This window comes from Tupaia chinensis, unplaced genomic scaffold, assembly GCF_000334495.1.
Source record: "Tupaia chinensis unplaced genomic scaffold, TupChi_1.0 Scaffold144255_1, whole genome shotgun sequence".
Taxonomy (NCBI): Eukaryota; Metazoa; Chordata; class Mammalia; order Scandentia; family Tupaiidae; genus Tupaia; species Tupaia belangeri.
In genome coordinates, this window is record NW_006204113.1 from 3,172,440 (window position 1) to 3,193,961 (window position 21,522).

The following is a 21,522-nucleotide window of genomic DNA, read 5'->3' on the forward strand; positions in this document are numbered from 1 at the left end:
GAAGATTCAAATGCATATCAAAAAGACCATGGCCCAAACGTCAGGAGACTGGGGTGAGCAAGGGCTGCTGGGGTCATGTTTAGGACAGGTCTCTCTGAGCAGCTGGCTGCAAAACCCCGGAAATGAAAACAAGGAACGTTTTCTGGATGTCTGTGCCCTGAGCCAGGGACTGGGGCCCCTGAAGGGCAACAGCCTCATCCATGCCACTTCTCTGCAATCCGTTCTTCAGGATGGACAACACTAATAGGAAAAGGGGCAGCCCTGGCGGGCACCCCTACCATCTTGCCAGGGAAGAGGGTTAACAGATCAATGTCCTCAGCCCGCCGCCTGTCCCACCTCGGATTCCTCCAGCAGCCCCTCTGCCCACCCCTGTCTCTGCAGACCGAGCCATGGGGTCTCCCGCTGCTGTTCCTAGTAAGCCCTGGCCTCCTGCTTGGTCATATTGCACTTTTCCTGTCTCTTGGATTGTTTTCATTTTCGATCGAGAATGCAAAGTATTTGAAGGGGGTAGGGGAAGTGAGTAACCTTAAAGAAATAATATATTAGTTACATACAAAAACAGGAAACAGAGGGGTTATTTTATCTTTTTTTTCCCCCTTAAAAACAAAGCAAACTACTGAACCAAGGTCTAAACTTAAACAGTGCTACGCCTACTCTGTAGCTACTAGTAATATGAAATAACGCTTGACCGAAATTCCCTTGTCTTTCTTCTTTCGACGATAATAGTAGTAACAAGCCTTGCTGAGGAAAGCGACGGATACAAATGCCAGTAAAATATGCTGCTCTAACATCCGAAAGTGATTAAAAGGATTCTATATAATGCCTTCGTCAGGATGGAGAATAGAGGAAGAGGAGGAAGAAAGAAAAACCTTTGGGGCCAGGCTGGGGTGGATGGGGCCACGGCCTGGCAAGACAGAGCCTGGCCACAGGCAGAGGGCATGGGGGACCGCAGGGTACGTGTCTCCTCAGGGCTGCCCTCTCGACTCTCTCTTGCTGCCCTCAAGTTCCCTTGGTCCCATGGGAACAGCACGGAGGAGCCGGGCGATACTGCCAGGCCTGCTGCTCCAAAGAGGGACGACAAGGTGGGGGAGAGATGACGACGTCCCCCCCTGTAACGAAAAGGTCTTTAAAGGGAAAGAAAAACTAAGCACCAAATGATGCATCTTCGGGCATTATATAAACCTCAATAATGACCTCAGAAGGGCTCATTATGATTAAAGTTGCAGTATACAGCAATACGTCATTTCACATTTTCAATCGCAACTAATGGAAAATTCGGTTTGGACACTGCTGAGATTTTGTTTTTCTTTTTCCTTTTTGAGTCCAATCTGCTCTTCCTCCAGATGGGTCAGAGCCACAGGCCCCTCCCTCCTCCACCTGCGGCGGGCCAGCCCTCCATCACAAAGCAGCTCAGTAGCACTAGGGAAAGGCCCTCTTGCCCTGGGAGGCCAGGAGTCCAGGCGCCCAGGCCTGGCGTCCCTGGGGCCGTGTCTGAGGCCTGGCATGCACCCTTCTTGCTTCAAGTATTAATATTCTCTTTGGGTTTGCAGGGTTTGTGCTGTGACTTAGGGGTACTGGTGAGGGGGTGAGGTGCAAAGACTGGGGCACAGCATCCCGTTCACTGCCCAGACCTACATCTGCCACCAGGGGGCAGCATCTCCTATCTTTCCAGGATGCCTGAGCAACCCCCAGCCATCCCCAGGGACTGGATGTCACAATGTAAACATGACCACGCGATAAACCAAATGGGGCGGGAGGCAGGGAGGAGCGAGGGACTAGTGCAGCGGGGAGGGGGTCTGCCATTAACTACGTGTGTGACTTGGGGGAAGTCCCTTCCAGTCCTGCTTTTTAAGGATGCTATCACTGGGAATCAAGGACAGGGGATTCAGGGGGAGTCGGGGGCAGGAGAGTGGGGCGGGGGGGAGCGAGCCCATGGGGCAGTGCAGACAGTGGGGAGGGCAGGAGGCAGGCTCCGGGGAGCACTGGGGTCCAGTCCAACTGAGATGCTGTGTGCTTGGGCTCCCTGGCCTGGCCGCGCACTAGTGATTGAACTGGCTCAGTGCAGACAGCTGAGGAGCGAGGCCGCAGGGCCCTCCCTCTGGAAGATAGCTACGCGGAAGGTCTTTTAACCTGACGGTCACTCTACTTTAAAATTTTATTTTAAATAATCATAAATTACTTTTTTTTCTTTTAATAAATATGTGCTGTTTAAAAATGAGAAAAGTATATACTGCATCTTTAAGTAATGCACTTTGATCTCTGGGTTTCTTTCCATTCTATTTTATTTAAAGTGCATTAATTAAAAAATAATGAACCACTTCTTTATCATTATTGTTCAAATAAGTACAAATAATATTAATATGGAGACACTACACCACTACCATTAGTACTGCAATCTAGCAGATTAACTCATCCTGCCCTAGGTAATACTGTCCAGCAGAAGAAAATAACTAATTTCAATTTTCATAAAAGTCACAAAACAAAAGGAATTAGAACAATCTCACCATGGCCCTTTGACAGAGAATATGAGCAGTTTGCTATAGCTGCCAGGCGTCCGTGTACGGGAAGGACCAGGGTTTGGGGATCCCCAGGGAAGGCATGGTAGGGGTTGGGGGTGTCTTGAAGACCCCGAGGCGCTGGGTCCCATGCAGACCTGCCTGGGTGGGACGTAAGGGTGAGGGAGGCCTTTCCTCCTCTGTAGCAAACACCAACCCATGTCCAGGAACCTGGCAGCTGACCGGTGGCTGTGAAGCCTCGTCTGTCTGCATCAAAGGCACGTGTGGAAATCCACTCCCGGCGAAGGGGGAGTCCTTGAGGAAGCCGCCGGGCTTCTGGAGGGTCCCCTCTGAAATGCCAGCAACTGACAAACACAACCCACAGTTGACAGAGAGGACCCGTAGGGATCTTCCGTCTCGTCTCTCTCTTCACTGGGGCCCTGCCCCTTGGGAAGGCCAGGCTGGCTCCCAGCACAGGGTTCCTCCATCTTCTCGGCACCCGTGGCAATGCCAGGGGCCAGGGAGGTGGCTGGTGGTGTCGACTCCAGTCTGGCCCAGGGGTCCAGCCACGGTCCCACCAGCCCAGGGTGGGGGTGATGGCTGCTTCTCCACGGTTCATGTATAAGGCTTTCGGCCCTGCCTAGGTGGGGGGCCATTCACAGAATGGGGTCCCCCAGCAGCTTGGGTGCTGCCTCTTCTCCAAAAGGCTGGCTCCTGATGATGCCCTCCTCCCTCTCAGGAAGAGGACTGTTGCCCCTGACCCTCCAGGTCGGAAGGAACCAGAAGAACATTTCTCTGCTTCACCACGTCTGGGACCTGGGGCCTCCCGAGCCCCAAGCCCCTCCAGCAAGTGCCGAGCTCTGGCACCGTCCACACAGTGGAAACCGAATGAAACGACTTTGGCTTGTGGAAGGGGAGAACACAGAACGAAAACAAAACAAGCCCCCTCCCCAGGAGTACAACAGAAAAGCCCCCACACTACCCACCCCTTCCCGCTAGAGGCTGACTACCCTTGGGCCCCCAAACAATCCCAAAATAAGACCCAAACCAAAGGTCTGACATATTATCCCCAAATCTACAAATTGCTCCCAAAACATGCACAGGAACCAGCCACCCAGAATACCCAACACAGTCTGCGCAGATGAAGAGCCCGCTGGCTTCGCCCGCCCTCCTGGTGAACTCTGGTACTAACTGCCTGGAGAGGCCAGGACAGCGACAGCTAAGGGCCCTGGCTGGCACCTGGGAACAGCCTTTTCTTCACCTCACAGGTGTGGACAGTGGCCCGGCCCAGGGCAGGCTGAACCCACCTGGACACCTGAGTGCCCGAAGGCCCCTGCTGGCGGCAGCTGCGGCAACCCCGAGACCAGCACGATACATAAATACAAATGAGGACGACGCGGGGCCTGCCTCTGCGCCAAGATGCCAGCACCACACCCAGGCCAAGCAGGGCCAGGACATGGCGGCCCCTCTGATCACATCTTTTCCAGACGTGCAGCAAAGGCACGACTGCGGTTTCCCACATGGCCCGTCTCCAGTGGTGCATGGTCCATCAGTGAAGTCCCCAAGGCGCACCCGTGGGTCTGTTTTCTGGTCTCAGTCCCAGGCCTGGGACGGATCTGCCCACTCCCTTCACTTCTCCGTGTGGGCCCCCCGACTCCCTACCTTCCAGCTGGGAGAGAGCTGAGGGGCCTTCTTGGAGGTCCCGCGTTCCACTGTTAAGGCTGCCCACCCCCATTGTGCCCGTTCCCTTGTCTCCATCTCTCCGCTCCTCAGTGGGCGGCTCCAGTGGCACACTGAGGCTGGACAGACCCCGGCCCCTGTCAGTTCTTCTTCTCAAGGTAGTTGGAGGGCACCCAGCCTTTGAAGGGCTTCACCCCATCCAGGATCTGGCAGTACCACCAGCCATTGGGGTTCCTCTCCAGAACCTCCATGGACACCCCTTCCTGGAAGCCTGCCGTCTCCTCATCCCCCTCGTAGTCCGCGATGGACACGTACATGTCTTTGAGGTTGTTGTGGATGAACTGGGACTTCTCGATGGGCTTGGGGCGCACAGGGGACACAGGGATGCCATTGCGCTGAGTGGGCAGCAGGGGGGAGTCCGAGCCCTGGCTGGCGGCTCGCTCAGCCAGGCGGCCCTTGGCCTCGGAGGCCGCAGAGCGGGCAGTGCTGAAGGAGGAGTTCCGGCGGACGCTGCGGAGGCCGTCAGTGGCCGTGAGTGATTCGTTCCTCCGCAGGGCGCAGGACAGGTTGTTGTCCTTGGGTGGTGGGGACACGAACACCGACTGCGGCCTGACAGCCACCTGCCGCACGCCGTTCCTCATCTTCACAGCCCCAGCACCCGAGGTCTTGCTGAATCCCCCGGGGGGCTTGGAGGGGATGGGGGGCGTGGCCCTCTTGCTCTGGTTGACCGTGTTCAGGGCTTGGACCCGCTTCTCGATCTTCTCCAGGCTGTCCGACTTGCCCTCGTTCTGCCTGCTCTTGGCCGGCACGGCATCCAGCTCCTTGCCAGAAGGGTCAGGCTGCTCACTCTCTTCGAGCACCAAATAGTGGGAAGGGGCCCAGCCCTCGAGCTCCCCAAACCGCACGTACCACCAGCCGCTTTCCAGTTTCTCGAGCACCTGCACCTCCACGCCCGCGGGGAAGCTGATCTCCGAGTCCTGGACCTTCTGGTAGGCGCTGCACGTCGTGTGGGTGGTGGCCTGCCCCTCCCACTCCTTCTTGGTGGGGCACGGGGGGGTGGTGGCTGGGAGGGTGACGAGGTCGGCTGAGCCTCTCCTGGACCCCTCACTGGGCCCCTCGGAGGCTGTCTGTGGGGGCACCTCTGAATCCTCGCTCTTCGAGCCCTTGAGACCGCCCCGGAGCTGGCCCGTGGGCCGCAGCTGGCGCCGTAAAGTGCTGATGTCCATCCTCTCTTGACTCTGCGACTCTGCTCGGCTCAGGAATGGCTTGGGCCGGACTGACGGCTTGGCCCGGGCACAGGAGGTCAGCCCAGACTTCACGTCGACGTCCTTCTTTGCCCCAACCTTGGGGGTGCCGCGGATGCCTGCGTCCGAGGCAGAGCGGGGCTTCAGGTCACCAGTGTTCTTGGACAAGGAGGAGGAGGAGGAGGAGGAGGAGGAGCAGGTGGTGTTGATGGTGATGGACGAGGAGAAGGAGGCCGAGGAGTGGTTCTTCCCCAGCTCTGCCTGGGCGTTCTTCTCCACCTTGAGCTTTAGGAGTGACGATGACTTGGGAGAGCCTGACTTGGGGGAGTTTTTCCTGGCAAGGGACAACGAGGAGCCCCCCGGGGAGTCACTGTCCCCAGAGGAGCCTCTAGCCGACAGGTTGTCCTCTGCAAATGGCCTGAAGCCCTCGTTCTCATAGATGGTCTCCTCTTCCAGTGCCACGTCCTCTGAAGATGCGCCCACTTTGAAGTGGGCCCGCTGCAGGGAAGAGGCAGGCGAGGGCCTGTGGGGCTGCGGGGGCCGCCTGCCCCCTCCACGGGCTCCTCACCCGGCTCCGGCTCCGAGTCGAAGCCAAAGGCAGGGATGTCGTACTCAGGCTCCTCGTACTTGAGCTTCGGTGGGGAGTCCTGGCTCTCGCTGGCAGCCACAGGCCCCTCCTCGGCCTCCTTGGGCTTGCTGGGGGGTGCCGGAGGGGGCACCTTGGGCCGCGTCAGGGTGCTGGTGCGGCGGCTTAGGTTGGGCTTCTTGCGCTTGTCGATGTACGAGGCGGGAGCCCAGCCCTCCTTCTCGCCGATCTGCACGTACCACCAGCCGCCCGAGTTCTTGTCGATGACCTGAAGGGAGAAGGCGAGGCCTGTGAGGGCGAGAGTCTCTGGGACCCCGTGACGTCCTGGACTAGGAGCTTCCCGCTTTGGCTCCAGGACACGCGATCCCCATCTCACCGACGAGCAAATGAACCCGGTGTCCAGCCCAGGTCTGTATCACCGCATAGCGGGGGTGAGGAGGGGGTCTCCTACTCTCCGGTCCCTCTCCCAGGTCCACCTAGTCTGATCATCGTCCTGGCCTAACCGGCCTCCTCTCTAGACCTCCACTCCCCACGCTACTGCACACAGAAGCTGCACGGCCGCCCGTCCCTACTAAACCCTGCTCCCGAGGCCACCTGTACTACACGGCGCCCTCCCCCGCCACTCCAAGCATAGCGAGGTGCAGAGAATGGAAGGTGCTGGTGAACTGAGCTGGGGACACAGGCCCGAGGCCGGATGCTCCCCGCAGGGCATTTCCCTGGTGCCCGCTGCCAGTGGGTCCATGGGAAGCCCAGTGCAGAAGAGAGCCCTTTGGGTGGAGTGGCTTCCTGCATCTGTCACCTCTGACGGTACAAGCGAGTTCAGACACTCGTCTGTCCCCCTGAGGCCAGCTAATGGCAGGAGTGCAGCTACGGGCTGGACTAGGGTCACCTGGACCGGGGACAGATGGGAACTGGGGACACTCCTGGAGGAAGATGTCGCGGGGTGGGAGGGTGCAGGGGGCTGGGGAGGGAAGGAGGGTGGAGCACGCGAAGGTGAGCTCCGTGGAGACCAAGCCTCCGCAGCCCTGGGAAGGACGGGCATGCTCCTCCCTTCGCTCCCGTACTCCACCCTGCCCTGCCCTGCCCAGTGCCTGGAGTTCAAGCTTGGGGCTCCTCGGTATGGCCGCCTGGTCGAACATGAGGCCCGCAGGCCTGACACCCTGAACACCATGGAGCGAACAGCTTCTCCTGAAACTGCCCTTCGAATTCTAGACATGCGATTCCAGTCACTTGAAATGTCACCTCCCCAGCAGGTGGAGACCACCAACAGTTCCGACACTGTTCCATACAACTGGATTTAACTCCATCGGACAGAAGCCACTCTGGATAAGTGGCCTCGCCACAGATCTCTGTGCCCTGGAGTACCAAGCTCACACCGGCCACAAAATTGAGTTGCTAAATACCAAGAGACTGGCCGGGGATTGCAGAGAGAAATACGGCAGAGGGAAGAAGTGACTGCCTCGAAGGCCGGAGGGCCCACGGTGAGGACACGGCCAGGACTTAAACTCGCATCCCCTCTGCCTGGACCCTATTCTCCCAATAGCAGCGCTTCCTACTTCCTAGGGTGGGTCTGGGGGACCCTGGCCCGGAGGCTTACTCTACGAGTCTGATGCAGGGCCTCAGTGACCCTCCCCCTTTCCTCAGCTGGGAAGCCCGCAATTACAGCAGCTGGGTTTTGTTTAACCCGCTGTCTCCCTAGCTCATTCACCTACAGGAGCCCTTTGTTTTGGGGTATCCCCATTGAGCCCCTAAACAGGCTCTGGGAAATGCTGCTGTGAAGTGAGCTCTGGGCGTGGGGTGGAGGCCCAGGTCCCGGGTTCCAGTCCTGGCCACGGCACTGACCAGCTGCAGGCAGATGCTCCTCTTTGTGGGGCTCGTTCCTGCCTGCCCCTCAGGACTCACTAGCAAGACTTAAAGTGGGAAACGCAGTGGGTCTTTGACCACGTCAGCTGACTTTAGCTGCGTGGCCTCAGGCTTACCTCTGCTTTCTGTCCGCCCCTAAAGCTGATCCCATCGGAAATGCACGACTGGAATTCGGCGATGGTGTAGTACTCCACCTCAACGGAAGGGGGCTCTGGCGGCTTAGGCAGCTGGAACCCCTAAGGCAGACAGGGACAGGATGAGCAAAACCCACCTACCCAGGACGGGAATGAGGTCCGGGAAGGTGTCCTCGCTCCAGGACAGCAGGTAGCCTGTATATCCTGTCATCTGCCTCAGGGTATATCCCCAAGAGACTGCTCTCCTGAAGAGGTGTTCCCTTAGCACTTGGAATTCACTTGAGTCTCGGGGCCAGCAGGTGGTTAAGGTGCTGGACTCACACACGGCCGACGGCAGTTCGAGCCCCACACCTGGCAGCTTGAAAATCACACCAGGAACATGTCCATGTGTGCCCCAAATCCCAAGAGAATGGAGGAGAAGGGATTAGAGCAAGGTCATTTCCCCTGGGGAGTGATTTCTCACCTCACCTCTGCCCTGTGAGCACATCTGCCCTATAGCAAAAAATATCCACGTGAGTCTCATCTGAGCTGCCAAGATGCTCTTTTTTATTTTGACCAGAGGGCATGTGTACTTGGCAAAGAGTGAGAGGCAGAGAGAGGGAGAAACCAACCCTCAGTGGGGTTTGGTCACACTGTAGTCCCTCCTCCTCCATTTCTCTACCTTATCAGGATTTTGCGTACACATGTGCATGCACCCAGTGCACTCTTCAAGCTGCCAGGGCTGGGATTTGAACTGTACGGTAAGCCATGTGGGATCTGTGTACTTTAAGCACTATGCCATGGAGCTAGCCCAATTTCTTTCTTTCTTCCATAAAGAAAGGAGAGGAAGAGAGCCAGAGCGAGCACCCCCAAGAGGGTCTCCACACTGTGACCCACCCCCAGCCTCAGCCAGTCCTTATTATGAGCATATACATGCCCGGCGTACCCAGGGAAGTCTCTCGAAGTGAACCCAGAACCTTCCCAAGCGGGCTAGCCTCACAGAGCATTATGCTTTACTGCTCTGCCACTGTCTGGCCCAAATCGCTCAGTTATTAACTCAGTCATTTCTACTCTTACATCTCTGGGGGTCTGGTTTTCAGATGCCTCAATAGTAGGGTCCCAAATGAAAATTATAAACAGAGAAACTTGGGCCAGCCCATGGTGCAGTAGTTAAGGTGGCAGGATCCCACATGGCTGACTGCTTGGTTCGAGTCCTGAACCGGGGCACGTGTGTGTGTGTGTGTGTGTGTGTGCCCCAAATCCTGAAAGGAAAAGGGAGGAGAGACTGCAGTGTGACCATCCCCCATAGGGTGTGCTTTGTCACTTTTCCCCTCTGTCTGTTTCTGGGGAGCACACGTGCCCTCCAGCAAATGAAAACAAAACAAGGGCAGAGAAACCACTTGAACAAAGCCGTGGGCCCTGCCGGGTGGGAGAGGAGAGCTGCTGCCCTGAGTCTAAGTGTAAGGGCCGCGGGCGGGACCTGGTAGCAGAGGCGAGGCAGTGGGCACAGCCATTCCTACGGGTGGGACGGACTGAGGGGCGGTGAGGCTGGGTGAGAAAAGTCTCTGGGTGGTCATGACAATGACAGTGGTCAGGCGAGCACTGAATAAAAATCAGGACCCTTTGTTTCTGGGACACAGCAGACCGCACTGGAGGTCCCAAATGCTTTGGGGACGCCGGCACAGCAACATCTAAGCATGATGTCCAAGGACATTTAGAATTTGGCCTCAGCCGCGATCCCTGAGCCTCACTCATTTAGTTACAGCTAGTCCCTGAACATCCACAGGTGCCGGCCATGCTTCAAGGCAATGGGCATCTAACCGGAAACCGAAGGGCAACCCTCAGTGTGGGGCGCATGGGTTCTAGCTTCATCCAGTCTCTTTCCTGGCTAGGACTGGTGCCTCCTTACTCTGCCCTCCCTCTTACAAAGGGTTTGTGAAAACAAAACTATTGCGGGGGGGAATGGTGGGAGGGATATGGGGTGGGGAGGCAGCTATGGAGGACCAGGAAGACCTTGAAAGACCTCGGCCTTGGCGCTCGATTCCAGCCCCAGCAATTTGCCCGCTGCGTGCCCCTGGACAAGGCCTCGACCTCGCTGAGCTTTAGTTTCCTCATCTGTAAAGTGGAACTAATTAATAACAGTCATTAATATACACAACTTCCAGCCCAGCTGAAGCACAGTGAAGAGCCCTATAAATAAAAGCTGAGTGGCCAGCAGGTGGCGTGGTGGTTAAGGGCACTGGATTCCCACATGGCCAACTGTAGTTCAAGTCCTGGACCTGGCAGCTTGGTTTCTCAATTTCTTTCTCTCTCTCTCTCTGTCCCTATGGTCAAATCAAAATAAATAAATAAATAAATAAAGTAAAATAATTATTGAAAAAAATAATAAAGCCGAAGCTCGCACTTCTCTGGAAACATTCTCCTCTCCTGGGGAATGTCCTTCATCCTTGAAGGTGCAGCACGTCCCAAGGCTGGTCAAAACCAAGCTGCCCTGGGTCACAGTGAGAGAGGAGTGAGAAGCTGGTTCTGAGGGGCTGGGGATGAATCCGTCAAACTTCCCTGCCCTGTATCTCCAAGTGGGCGACGTGGCCCAGGCCCCAGCCCGGCCCGAGCCCCGGCCAGGTGGGATTCAGCTGAGCCTAACTGGAAACAGGCACCCTGCCTCAGCGAGCCCCACATTTCTAAGTGTGGAAGGAATTACTCTGCTCTTGCCAAAATCAAGTCTGCCTGAAAATAATTAACTGGGGCTAAGAGAGCTGCAGAAAGGCGAATTTGGGGGGAAAAGGGATCAGAGACTCCGCTGGAACCGACTGCCAGAGCAAGGAAGGTCTTATCTCAGGGATCGGACCTTTAAACCCCATATTTATGGAGGGCCTAACTCTTCCACGGACTGGCAGGACCCTCTCCAGGGCGGAGGTCACGGCCCACAGGAACTCTTGCTAGGCCCAGACGCCCTCAGACTCTGCCCCGCCACAGCGCACCAGGTCGCTACCAACAGTGAGGGCCAACACCGGAGGTGAAACCCGGCTGCCGGCGCTCCATACAACCTCTCATTTCGTCCTCACTACAGCCCTCGGTGATGAACCGTGCCCACAGACCGGGAAACTGAGGCTTGTGGGAGGTAAGTGAATGACTAGCATCCCTCCGCTCCTCAGAGTCAGAAGGAGGACACGAATTCACACGAGGCCGTCCCTAACCTTTCCCTGCATCCACTGCCCCCGTGACAGCTCTTTGTTCTGGGGCTCTTGGCTTGCCCCTAGCATTGCTGCTAGTCCAGACCCTGGCTCCCGATCACCACCTGCCTGTCCGAGCGTCTGGACACCAGGCAGCCCCCACAGGAGCTGGGGACCCCAGTAGCATTCATCCCCTTCGACCTCTGGCGTGAGGCGGCCCTCAGTTCACCCTCTTCCCTGGAGGCAGCTCGTTGGTGTGGCCTCTCCCCGCCCAGGCGCCGGCTGCCACCACATCCATCAGACACTCCTGCGCCAGGCAAGCGGAAAGCTTCCAGGCTAACACGGACAGCCGCCCCACTTCCAGCCCTTGGCAGTGCCCTGGCTGGACACTCTTGCCGGCCAGTCTAAATGTTTATGTCTGCCAGTGCAGAGGCTGGGATGGATTTATTTAGCTTTGGAGTGCTGTGTGTTTCCGATTATAAACTGTCCAGCCAGACCCCCAGGAGGGATATGCAGGCTTCCCTTCCCTTCCCTCCCTGCCTCCAGCCCCACACAGCTGGATGCCCCACCGGGGTCCTGAATACCGCTGGGCTAACAGACTGTGCGAGACAGCCAACTAACCAGGGCTACAGTGTACCCCCAGAAAAGGAGTGAAAATGGAATAAAGTCAGTCCACATACCAGGCTGGACTCTCTGCGTGGTGGGGGTCTTGTCCTTAGGTTTGGGGAGCCTAGAAGAAAACACATGGCTTCAGAAATCCCAGACGACGGGCCACCGTCCCTATACTTGCCTTCCGCGGGTGTGGCCAACACCTGCTCCTTGGAAGCTCACCCTTTCAGTCCCCATTTGTGAAGGGCCACGCTCTAAGCCACTGAAGACACTAGAACTGGGTTTCTTCCAGGGGGAAACGAGCCTTTAAGCTTTGCTGACTGTGCTTTGGGAGGATCCAGGAACCCTCTGAAAATTACATGCATGTTTCGAAACGTATAGACATACGGGCATTTTTCAGGGCAAAGGATGTACAGATTTACCAGTCTTTGAAAGTCAGGAGTAGGGACCGTGTCTATTTGTTCCTTGCTACTAAAGCCTTGGAAGCCAGCATCATGTCAGGCAAGAGAGGCGACCCATAAGTATTGCTCAACAGGCTGCCTACAAGGGTTCAGGCATGAGAGCTAAGTTAACGAAATTCAGAGCTAAGCGAAAAGACAGCTTTCCTCCAGATTTCAGACTAGCTGGATACAAACAGAAGCGGGACTCCCATAATATGGAACAGTTTAAGCAGAGGCACTGTTGGGCCTGGGCTGGAGGGTGCCAGATAGCCTGGTTTCCCCCGTAAGAATGAAGCTACTTCTCGAAGAGTACCCGTTGCAAATGCTCGTGGAGAATGGTAAGGCCTCCACTTTCAAGTCTTTCATGGTTCCAGGAATGGGTAGAGATGATAGGGAAGGAGCGGCCAAGGCCTGCAAAGATGTTCTCTAGGTAGGTGCCCCCAAAAGCAGCTCTGCAGACGAGGACCTCACTGAACAGCCCCGGGAATTGTTTCCCCCTTAATCAGCTGCACATCATGTATCTTGACATAGAGAAAAGAAAGCACTGGGGCCAGCCAGGTGGTATGGTGGTTAAGGTGGCTGGATCCCATATGGCCCGCTTCTGCTTCAAGTCCTGGCCCCGGCAGCTTAAAAAAACATGTGCTCATGAGCACGTGTGCTCAAATCTCAAGGACTGTGGCATGGTCATACTCCCAGGGTAGGGGGAGGTGCTTTCTCATTCTCTCTCTCTGGCGTGTGCCCTATAAACAAATGAAAAAGAAAAAAATGCTTCTTGCTCTTGGAATGCATTTAGCTGCAAAGTCGCCATCCCTAGCTCTCCACCAGAGGGTTTTAGACTCGCGGCCTGTTGTGCATGTACAATCATTTATCTTCAGTGGTGCCCCCTGGGAAGTGGAGTCCTTATCCTCCTGGGCCTGCTCCGCTCTTGTGATTAGTAACAGCTGACAGAGTGAGGGTCAAGGGTCAGTCTGCAGCTTACGAAGAACATGATGTGGGGGTCCTGCACTCCCCTTGTGCTTTCCCTGCACCCCCAGAGGTCAGCAAGGCTCTTACTGATTTGGGCCCTCTGAGGGGCAATCCTGGCCACAGCGGGAGAGCCCTGGGCCAGCTTGGAGACGGTCCTCTCGGGCACAGCCAGGGCGCTGCCATTGGAGGCGTTGCAAAGGATGGGCAGGCTGATCTCCTTCTTGGTGATGGGGGCCTCGGGGCCCTCGCCCTCGGCTGGAGGAGCCTCCTTGTCCCCAGACGCCTTCTTGTTTGATCTCCATGATGTTCCCGATGATCTCCACGGGGCCCGCCAGATTTTTCTTCCGGGCTGGCAGGTCATCCTTGGCCTTCTTCAGGTAGGATGCTGGCGCCCAGCCTTCTTTGCCCAGGTATCTGTGGGGAGGAGTGGGACACGCATCAGCACGGCACAGGCGCAGGGCCCACGGCTCACTTCCTGTCCCCGTCCCCGTCCGGCTCACTCAGCTGAACCTGCTCTTCACGTTCCCCCAGAGTCGTGGCAAGCCCACCACTGCTTTCCCTCAAGCTCCTTTTTCTTTGCCTAGTCCCTCCTGGTAGGGTCTCTCATTCTTTGCCAAGTCAGGCAGACATGTGGCTTTGGAGATTGCTCAGATTTTGAGTTAGAAATGTAGAACCTCAGGATGGCAGCTCCCACCATCGGTGGAGGGTAGCTCTGGAGCTACGAGCGGGAAGGTGAGAATGTGGTGCAGAGTTAAATGCCCTCCAGGAAAGGGAAGTGTTAGGAGAGGGAGATGTCCCAGGTGAGTCGGCAAACCTGAGATCTAGCCTCTGGTACCCTGGGTACGTCTCTTCTGCAGAGCTCAATGTTTTTCTCATACAAGATGCAGGCACAGAGTAGCTGCTGAAAATGTATCCAGAAGGACAAACGCAGGGAGACCCAACAAGACGATGCTTATACAGAATGGGGACAGGGGTCAGCAGGTGGCGTGGTGGTTAAGGCACTGGACTCCCACATGGCTGACCGTGGTTTGAATCCTGGACCTCGTGGCATGAAAATCACACTGGCCGCATGTGTGTGTGCCCAAAATCCCAAGGGGAGAATGAAGGAGAAGGGATTGAGGCATAGCCATCCCCCTGAGGGTGGGGGAGATTTTTCACTTTCCCTCTGTCTCTTTCTGGCAAATCCATTCCTAAGGAAAAGAAGGGGGGGGATGGTGGTGGCACCGCTGCAGGGAGAAGGAGCAGACCATGCTCACTCACCACATCTACGGATGGCCTAAAACGTGACACTTCAGATGAGCAGGGCAAGGGCAGAATATATGTCCAGTGATTTGAGGACAACTGATTACCCAGTTAGGACAAACAAGTAAGACTCTGGCTTCACATCACATAGCAAAAAAAAAGAAAAAAAAGGCAGAGGTTGAGGGGTTGGGTTGAGGAAAGTCTTCGAAGTGGGGCTCCAAAAGCAGAAACTATAACTGAAAAGGCTGAAGGCACATGACTGAACAACCTTGAAACCACTGCTATGGTAAAACAGAAACAACACAAAACGAAACGAAACAAAACCAAAGCTCATAAACAAAAGCAAGAAGCAAATGACAAGGCTGAGTTAATGTGTGGGGATTCAATGACCTTTTTTTCCTTTGGATAGGAGGCATGTACTCACCAGAGAGAGGCAGAGAAGCAAGGAAAGAGGGAGAGGGAGAAAGCACCCCCCAATGAGACCTGGTCATGCCACAATCCTGTCTCATTGCTCTACCCTGTTGGGATTTGGAGCACGAATGCACTTGCCTCCTGGGTGTTTTTCAAGTCACTGGGGCCAGGACGCGAACTGCGCTTGGCCATGTGGGATCCAGCTTTCTTAACCAGTAGGCCGTGGGCCTGCCAGATCCAATGACTTAACTCTTTTTAAAATTAGTTTGCTATAGGATGCATGTGCTTAGAGAGAGAGAGAGAGAGAGCGAGAAAGTGAGAATGGTCACGCCACAGTCCATTCTATTTCATTCTCCTCTCAGGGTTTTGGGCATGCACACAGATGTGCCCAGGGTATTTTCCAAATCACCAGGTCTGGGACTTGAACTGTTGGCCATGTGGGATCCAACTACCTTAACCACCACATGACCTGGCTGGCCCAGATTCAATGATTTCTTAAAAAACAAAAAACAAACAAACAAAAAACCCCACCTTTTCCCTTCTTCCCCATGGTGATGAGCTTCCACCCATACCCACTGGGAGTTCACTTCCTGGTCCAACAGTCGCCAGCCAGTGCCCTAAGATCTGGTTGTCCCCATCTGCCTCCTGGGACATATCTGGTTCTTTAGAATGGCTCCTCCATGCCAGATGTCTGACAGTCTCCTCCCCACTCCTCGATCTGAACTTGTTCTTGGGTGCTCATTAGGTGGGAGAAAAGCAATGTGGAAGCTGAAGTGCCTATCAACGTGCCTGAGCTATGCTGGGAAACTCACACGGGAGGCTGGCTTCTTACAGGGGTTGCGGCATAGGAGCAGTCAGGTAGGCTGGGCTAAGCTGACCTGCCTGGGCTTAGAAGGCAGACGTCAGTGAAGAGATGGGCACAAGTCAGGGGGCTGTTCCTGGCTCCCTGATGCAATGGGTGCAAACAGAAGCACAGAGTCAGGGAAGAAGGGGGATTAAAATACTGTTTTTTTTTTTTTTTAAACTTTATTTATTTATTTATTTATTTATTTATTTTGTTTTGAACAGAGGGCTTGTATGCAAAAGAGAGAGAGAGAGAGAGGAGAAAGCACCCTCCCCATGAGGATGGTCACACTGCATGCATACACATGTCAGGTGTTTTTCAAGCCCCCCCGGTCCGGGACTTGAGCTGTGTGGTTAGCCATGGGGGAATCTGTCTGTCTTTACCACCAAGCCACAGAGCCAGTCCAAATACCCAATCTTTATATGAGCCAACAGCCAAGGTTCAGCAAAACAAGTAGCAGAGGGTCACATAGCCACCTGTGGGTAGTGTCCAGCCAGAGCCTGGTGCCCTTGCAGCTCAGAAAGAAGATGAAGCTGAACCCGCCTGCCCTTGCCAGGCCTGTCTGTGCACACAGTAGACATGGGGAGAGGGGTCTCCAGGGGGAATGGCCAGGCCCACGTACAACCCCGAGTGCTCCCATTTCAAAGCCCTCTGTGTTCCTTCGGTGTTACACAGACAAAATTAGATTCCCAGACTAGAAAAGCAGGGAATCAGGAGTGGCTGTGTGCATCTGCTTCCAACTCTGCTCACATCTGCTTTCCAGCTCTGGAGCATGGAAAGACTCCAGAGAGAAGCAAATTGGAAAGGAGGGATGGGGAGAGGAGGAGGAGAAGAAAGACAGGAAATGAGGATCAACACAGAGCCCGGAATGTTGGGAAACAGTATATTTAAGGAGGTGTCTGGCATCCTCTTAAGGTGGAACTTTTCAGTAGGGTTTTCTCAGTCCAAGCTCTTGCTGACTAAAGGACTCGGCCATGGGGATAAGAGCTGACTAGGAGACCAGCAGTTAGCGTAATGGCTATGTTGCTGGACTCCCAGGTAGTCGACCGTGGTTTGAGTCCCAGACCCAGTGGCTTAAACTCACGCCAGGCGCGTGTACGTGCGTGCCCAAGATCCCGAGAGGAGAATGGAGGAGAAGGGATGTGGCGTGGCTATCCCCTCTGGGGGGTGATTTCTCGCTTTCTGTCTCTCTCTGTCTTTCTGGCGTGTGCATGTGCCCTAATCTTAATTAAAAAAAAAAAAAAAAAGAGCTGACTAGAAGCAGCTCAGAGTGACTTGATTGTTTTAGAAAATGGAAAAATAAAATAAATGGAACAGAATTAAATATTGGGTTGTCGGAAAAGTCATGACGCATTTTTACGCAGAAAAAAATACGTCATGACTTTTCCGACAGCCCAATACAGTAGAACGAAATACAGCAACTTGCAGAAGAGAGATGGGCTGCAGCCTGTAAGAACGCTCGCTGGCCTTCCGTGTCGGACCCGGGGCTGTCGGATTTGGAGGCTGGCTTTAGTGTACATTGCTCAGACAGTCTAGGGGCAGTGGCACTGGGCAGCATGCCCAGCATGCCCAGCCCACCTACCCAGGTCCAGCCGCGCTGACTGACATGCACGGGGCAGTGGGGATGAGGGGAGTCATGTCCCATCGGGTCACACTTGGGTTTAATCTCCCTGTGGCCCGTGACCTTCATCTCGCCCCTCAGCACAGACCAGCCTTCCCCACCTCTGGGTTCTGAACAACTGTCCCCCAGTGTTCATGCTGCCTGGTCTCCGGGTTGCCACAGAACCATCCAGTCCCTCTGTGGAGACCGCTCAGAACATACATCCAGCCCACAGTGGGTCTGGGGTCCCCACAGCCCAGACATGGGGTACCTCAGGGTTACAGGCAAGGAAGAGAGGCTGGGCAAAGTCACCACAGCTGAGCTGTTTCCAAAGGGACCACAAACACGTCCTGAGCCTAGGGACTCGAAGGGCAGGTCTCAGTCAAGTGACAATGAATGAAGCCATAGGGCTTAGTTTGCTTGCAGGTGATCAGGAAAGCCCCCACTCCCCTCGCCACACTCCCAAATGGGGTTCTCAGCTGGGACATGTGACTAGGCACCATGAGGATGGCTGAGCAGGGCCTGGGCTCAGGCCTCCCTTTTGTCCCAGTCCTGCAAACCAGCCCTGCATCCGCCAGCAACGTGGATGGATGCCGGAGGCCCCGAGGGCTCAGCTGTGGGCCGCAGAGGCTGCCTGCTGGGGCCTTAGTGAGGCTGTGGATGCCAGCACCCCTGACGGCCCTAGCTGCGGAGGCCAGGCAGCCAAGGCCGGACGCAGAAAACCAAACTCAGATGTGCTGAACTCTCTTGGCACATGTGTGGGAGGGATTGCACCACAGGCTACAAGCTGAGCCCAGGCCCCTGTGCCCTACTGGCTGCGGTCAGGCTGTGCCTGGTGTGTCCCAGGAGAGCCTGCCACACGAGGACTCTGCAGCTCAGCTCTTTAGTGGGATGGGTGCCAAGTCGCAGCTGGTATCTACCTGCCCGCCCGCAGGTAGCCATGGCCCCTCTGCCCTTGGCTCTGCTGCCGGGCCCTGGGAGGGCCTGGGCAGGGGAGGCATCTCGACCTCGTTCCCATGGTCCTTACCTGATGTACCACCAGCCCTCCAAGTTCTTCCGGATCACCTCCACGGTAACGCCCTTCTCAAAGCCAATCTCGTCCTTGCTTTGGCTGGTGTAAGGCTGCACAGTGACATACTTCTCCTCTGTGGGCGAGGGAGGGTGAGAAAGTAAGATTATTTGAGGCAGAGTATAGGCCTGCTTTCTGTTTCCCTCGCCAGCCCCGGCCTGGCTTTGCCAGGATGCCTGTCAAGCACTGCATCAGCTCTGCCTTCTCCAGGGTTGGGAAGGACCAGGAAGGTTATGGGGGTGCTGCCACTCCCTATGTGTGCCAAAGCCAGCCAGGACCCCAGGTTGCCCTAAGCCCCTGCACAGCATGGAGTGAGCCCTGAGTCTGAGAACAGCAGCCAGGCTCTCAGGGCCTGGAGTCCATAGGGCCCTAAAGCCTGCTGAGTTGAGGGCGGGGTTGGGAGAAACCTGCCTTTGGATGGGTCCTAGTTTGGAAGTCTGACCAATGCTGGGCGGTCCTGAAATGCCTTGAGGTCCCACAGTTCTCCTTGGAACAGGTCGTGACTCTCTGCGTCCCAGACACGCTCTCCTAGCCCTGCCCCTTCAGTTCTTCCTCCGTCTGACTTTCAGCCACTGCAGTGACACCTCCTAGGTGAAGCCTTCCCTGAGCACGGGGCCAACCTGTAACCCTGAGGTACCCCATGTCTGGGCTCTGGGGACCCCGATAATGCAGTTCCCCTAGAGGAGGTCACAGTTCTATGGGAGTGGTTATGCGTGTTCCCTGAAGGGTCCTGGGGCCAAAGGGGCAAGGAAAGGCCAAGTACAAGACAATCAGGCAGGGGGCCCCGTGGGCCCTCCCAGGCCAGGGTGCCCGTATGCCTTTTGGGGAAGGTGATGAGCTGAGCTTGGTGCCTCTGGAGAGCTGCCCGCTCTGTCTTGCTCAAGGTTTTCCTGAGGTACTGGGAAATCCCAGAAGAGCTTGGGAAGGCAGATGTGGGAAGGCTGGGGCACTAGTGTCCCCCCTCATTCTATCTCCTGGCAGGAGGTCCTTGCTTGAGTTGCAGGGCAGTGCTTCTTTCATATCCACTGGGGTCTGACCCATGACAGGTGATCCAGACGTGGGTCCTCCCTGGCTCTGCCCGCAGCTGGCTGGCCAGACACGCTGGTGAGACCCTCCTCGGAGGACCACTCAGGGCTCAGAACAGTCTCCCCCCACCCTCTGGGAGAGCAAGGAGCAGAGGCAGAGAGGGGTAGAACTGGGGCTAGCCTGTGGTGTGGTAGTTATGGTGGCTGGGTCCCACACGGCCCATAGGGCGGTTCGAGTCCCAGCCCTAGTGGTTTGAAAAACTCACTGGGTGAGTGTGCGTGTGTGCTCGAAATCCTGAAAGGAGAATGCAGAAGGAACTTCAATGTGACCATCCTCCACGGGGGTGCTTTCTCCCTGCCCCCCATCTTTCCAGCCAGCACCTGCACCCTCTAGTAAATTAAGGGGAAAAAGAGGGTGGTGAGAGGGTAGAACTGGCAATCTGGCCAACACCCTCTGGGAGGGTCACCCTGAACCCATGTCTGGGGGCACACAGTAGGACTAAGAGATTACTGACGGCGTCAATGAGGAGAGAGTTGAGCAGGGGCGCCGAGCATCTCTGGGCTCACAATCGCAGGGTGTTGGCGCAGAATGAGAACACCAGCCTGCCGCTGCCTCTCCCAGCTCCCAGCCGTGACAACTGCCCCCTGGCCTCCCTCGCTGGATCGTGGTGTGCAGCCTGCCTGAGCCTCTGCCAGCTGGGGGGCAGGGGGCAGCTGCTGCCCCACTCCTTGCAGTGGGAGGGCCAGCTGTTCACCCCCTGGATTATCGGGGTCCTGTCTATAGCCCTGTGGGGCTGAGATAGCAGCCTTTTGGGGTGGAGGTGGCTGCCCTGCCAGGCTGCAAGGAGGGAGCTGATGGGCCACTGGCCGACCTCAAGAGGCTGCCAAAAAGCAAGAGGTGGGTAATGGCCCATGGGCACCTGCAAAACTCCTCAGCCTGCCCTTCTCCCCTGCAGGCCGTGCTCAGCATCCTGGGAGGGCCCTGCTTCTGGAGGCATTCCGATTCCAGCCCAGCCATGCTGAGGGTTACTGCCAAGGCTGCCTGAGAACCCCGCCTGGCCAGATTCTGACTCAGGCTTTGAGAAGTTCAGTGCTCGACACTCCAACCCCCTGCTCTCCTGTCTACTGGGCCCACTCTACTTTCCAGTGGGGCCCAGTAAACCCTGGCCCAGGAGGTGGCCAGAGGGGCAGCGCCAAGCCCCAGGAGTCCAGGGTTCTGAGGGTAGGGAGAGGCGAGGCCTGGGCTCCACATTCTGCCTCTGCTCAGCTTAGGGTGAGGGGCGGCCTGGGCTCCACATTCTGCCTCTGCTCAGCCAGGCTATTTTTAAAAGCCTGTGGTTTGAGCAGGAAGCCAGCATGAAAGTTTTCCCGGGCAAGGTTGCTTTTGTAGAAAAAAATGACAGCCCTTCTCATGGGAAGATCAGAGGAGCCCTGCCCTGCATGGCAGAGAACAAAGCCAAGGCCCCCTCGTGTGGGCTCAGCCTCCTGGGATGCGTGGGGAGGACAGAGTCCCACAGACCACGCAAGCGCCTGCTTCCTCCTGACCTCTCGGGCAGCGGGCAGGGCCAAGGGTAGCAGTTCTGGTAGGTAAAGAGGAGCTGCTCCTGCAAAAGGCCTGTTTTGAGGGGGTCCCGAGGCTGTGGTGACCACGGGCACCCCGGAGGTGACACGCTCCTGATAGGACCACTGGGCCAGTTCTGAGGCTCGTCCCTGCAGGGTCCGAGGGATGAGCACGCAGGGCCCTGGCCCGGGCAGGCCTAGGCATCAGACCAGCTCATCCCAGCTGGCTCTTTAGGGACTTGGCTTTCTGCCCAGTGAGAGAGGCGTGGACTGTCTCCACATGGCCACCTGCCAGGAAGTCTTAGGCCTCCCCACTCACAGGTGTCCCGCGATGCAGAGACAGTCTACGCTGGACCTGGCTGCAAGCCCCACCTGGGGGTGCCAGACAAGACAGAAACGGCCTTGGTGGGTGGCCGCATCGCTCAGGCTGCTCAGTGTCCCTGGAGAAGACGCCCCCAGGAGCCAAAGTTGAGGGAAGGGAGACTCTGAGCTTGGGGGGGGGGCCCTCAGGACTTCTGGGAAGTACTGGAGCTGTGACACTCAGACCACGCCATCAAGAGGGCTGGCCAGGCAGCTGGCGAGGGGGGGGGTGGGTGCTGGGG

At 56.4% G+C, this 21,522-nt stretch overlaps 1 protein-coding gene across 1 annotated transcript in view; it reads right to left on the reverse strand.

Moving 5' to 3' along the window:
- Nucleotides 1-4,302: 4,302 nt before the first annotated feature.
- The window catches only part of SH3PXD2A (SH3 and PX domains 2A), a 309,695-nt gene continuing 292,475 nt past the window's right edge, over nucleotides 4,303-21,522 (reverse strand). Inside the window, 7 exon segments of the mRNA XM_014583350.2 lie at nucleotides 4,303-5,973; nucleotides 5,976-6,273; nucleotides 7,985-8,104; nucleotides 11,835-11,884; nucleotides 13,257-13,462; nucleotides 13,464-13,583; nucleotides 18,294-18,411. Coding sequence (XP_014438836.2) covers nucleotides 4,316-5,973; nucleotides 5,976-6,273; nucleotides 7,985-8,104; nucleotides 11,835-11,884; nucleotides 13,257-13,462; nucleotides 13,464-13,583; nucleotides 18,294-18,411 — 2,570 coding nt within the window. The 3' untranslated portion in view covers nucleotides 4,303-4,315.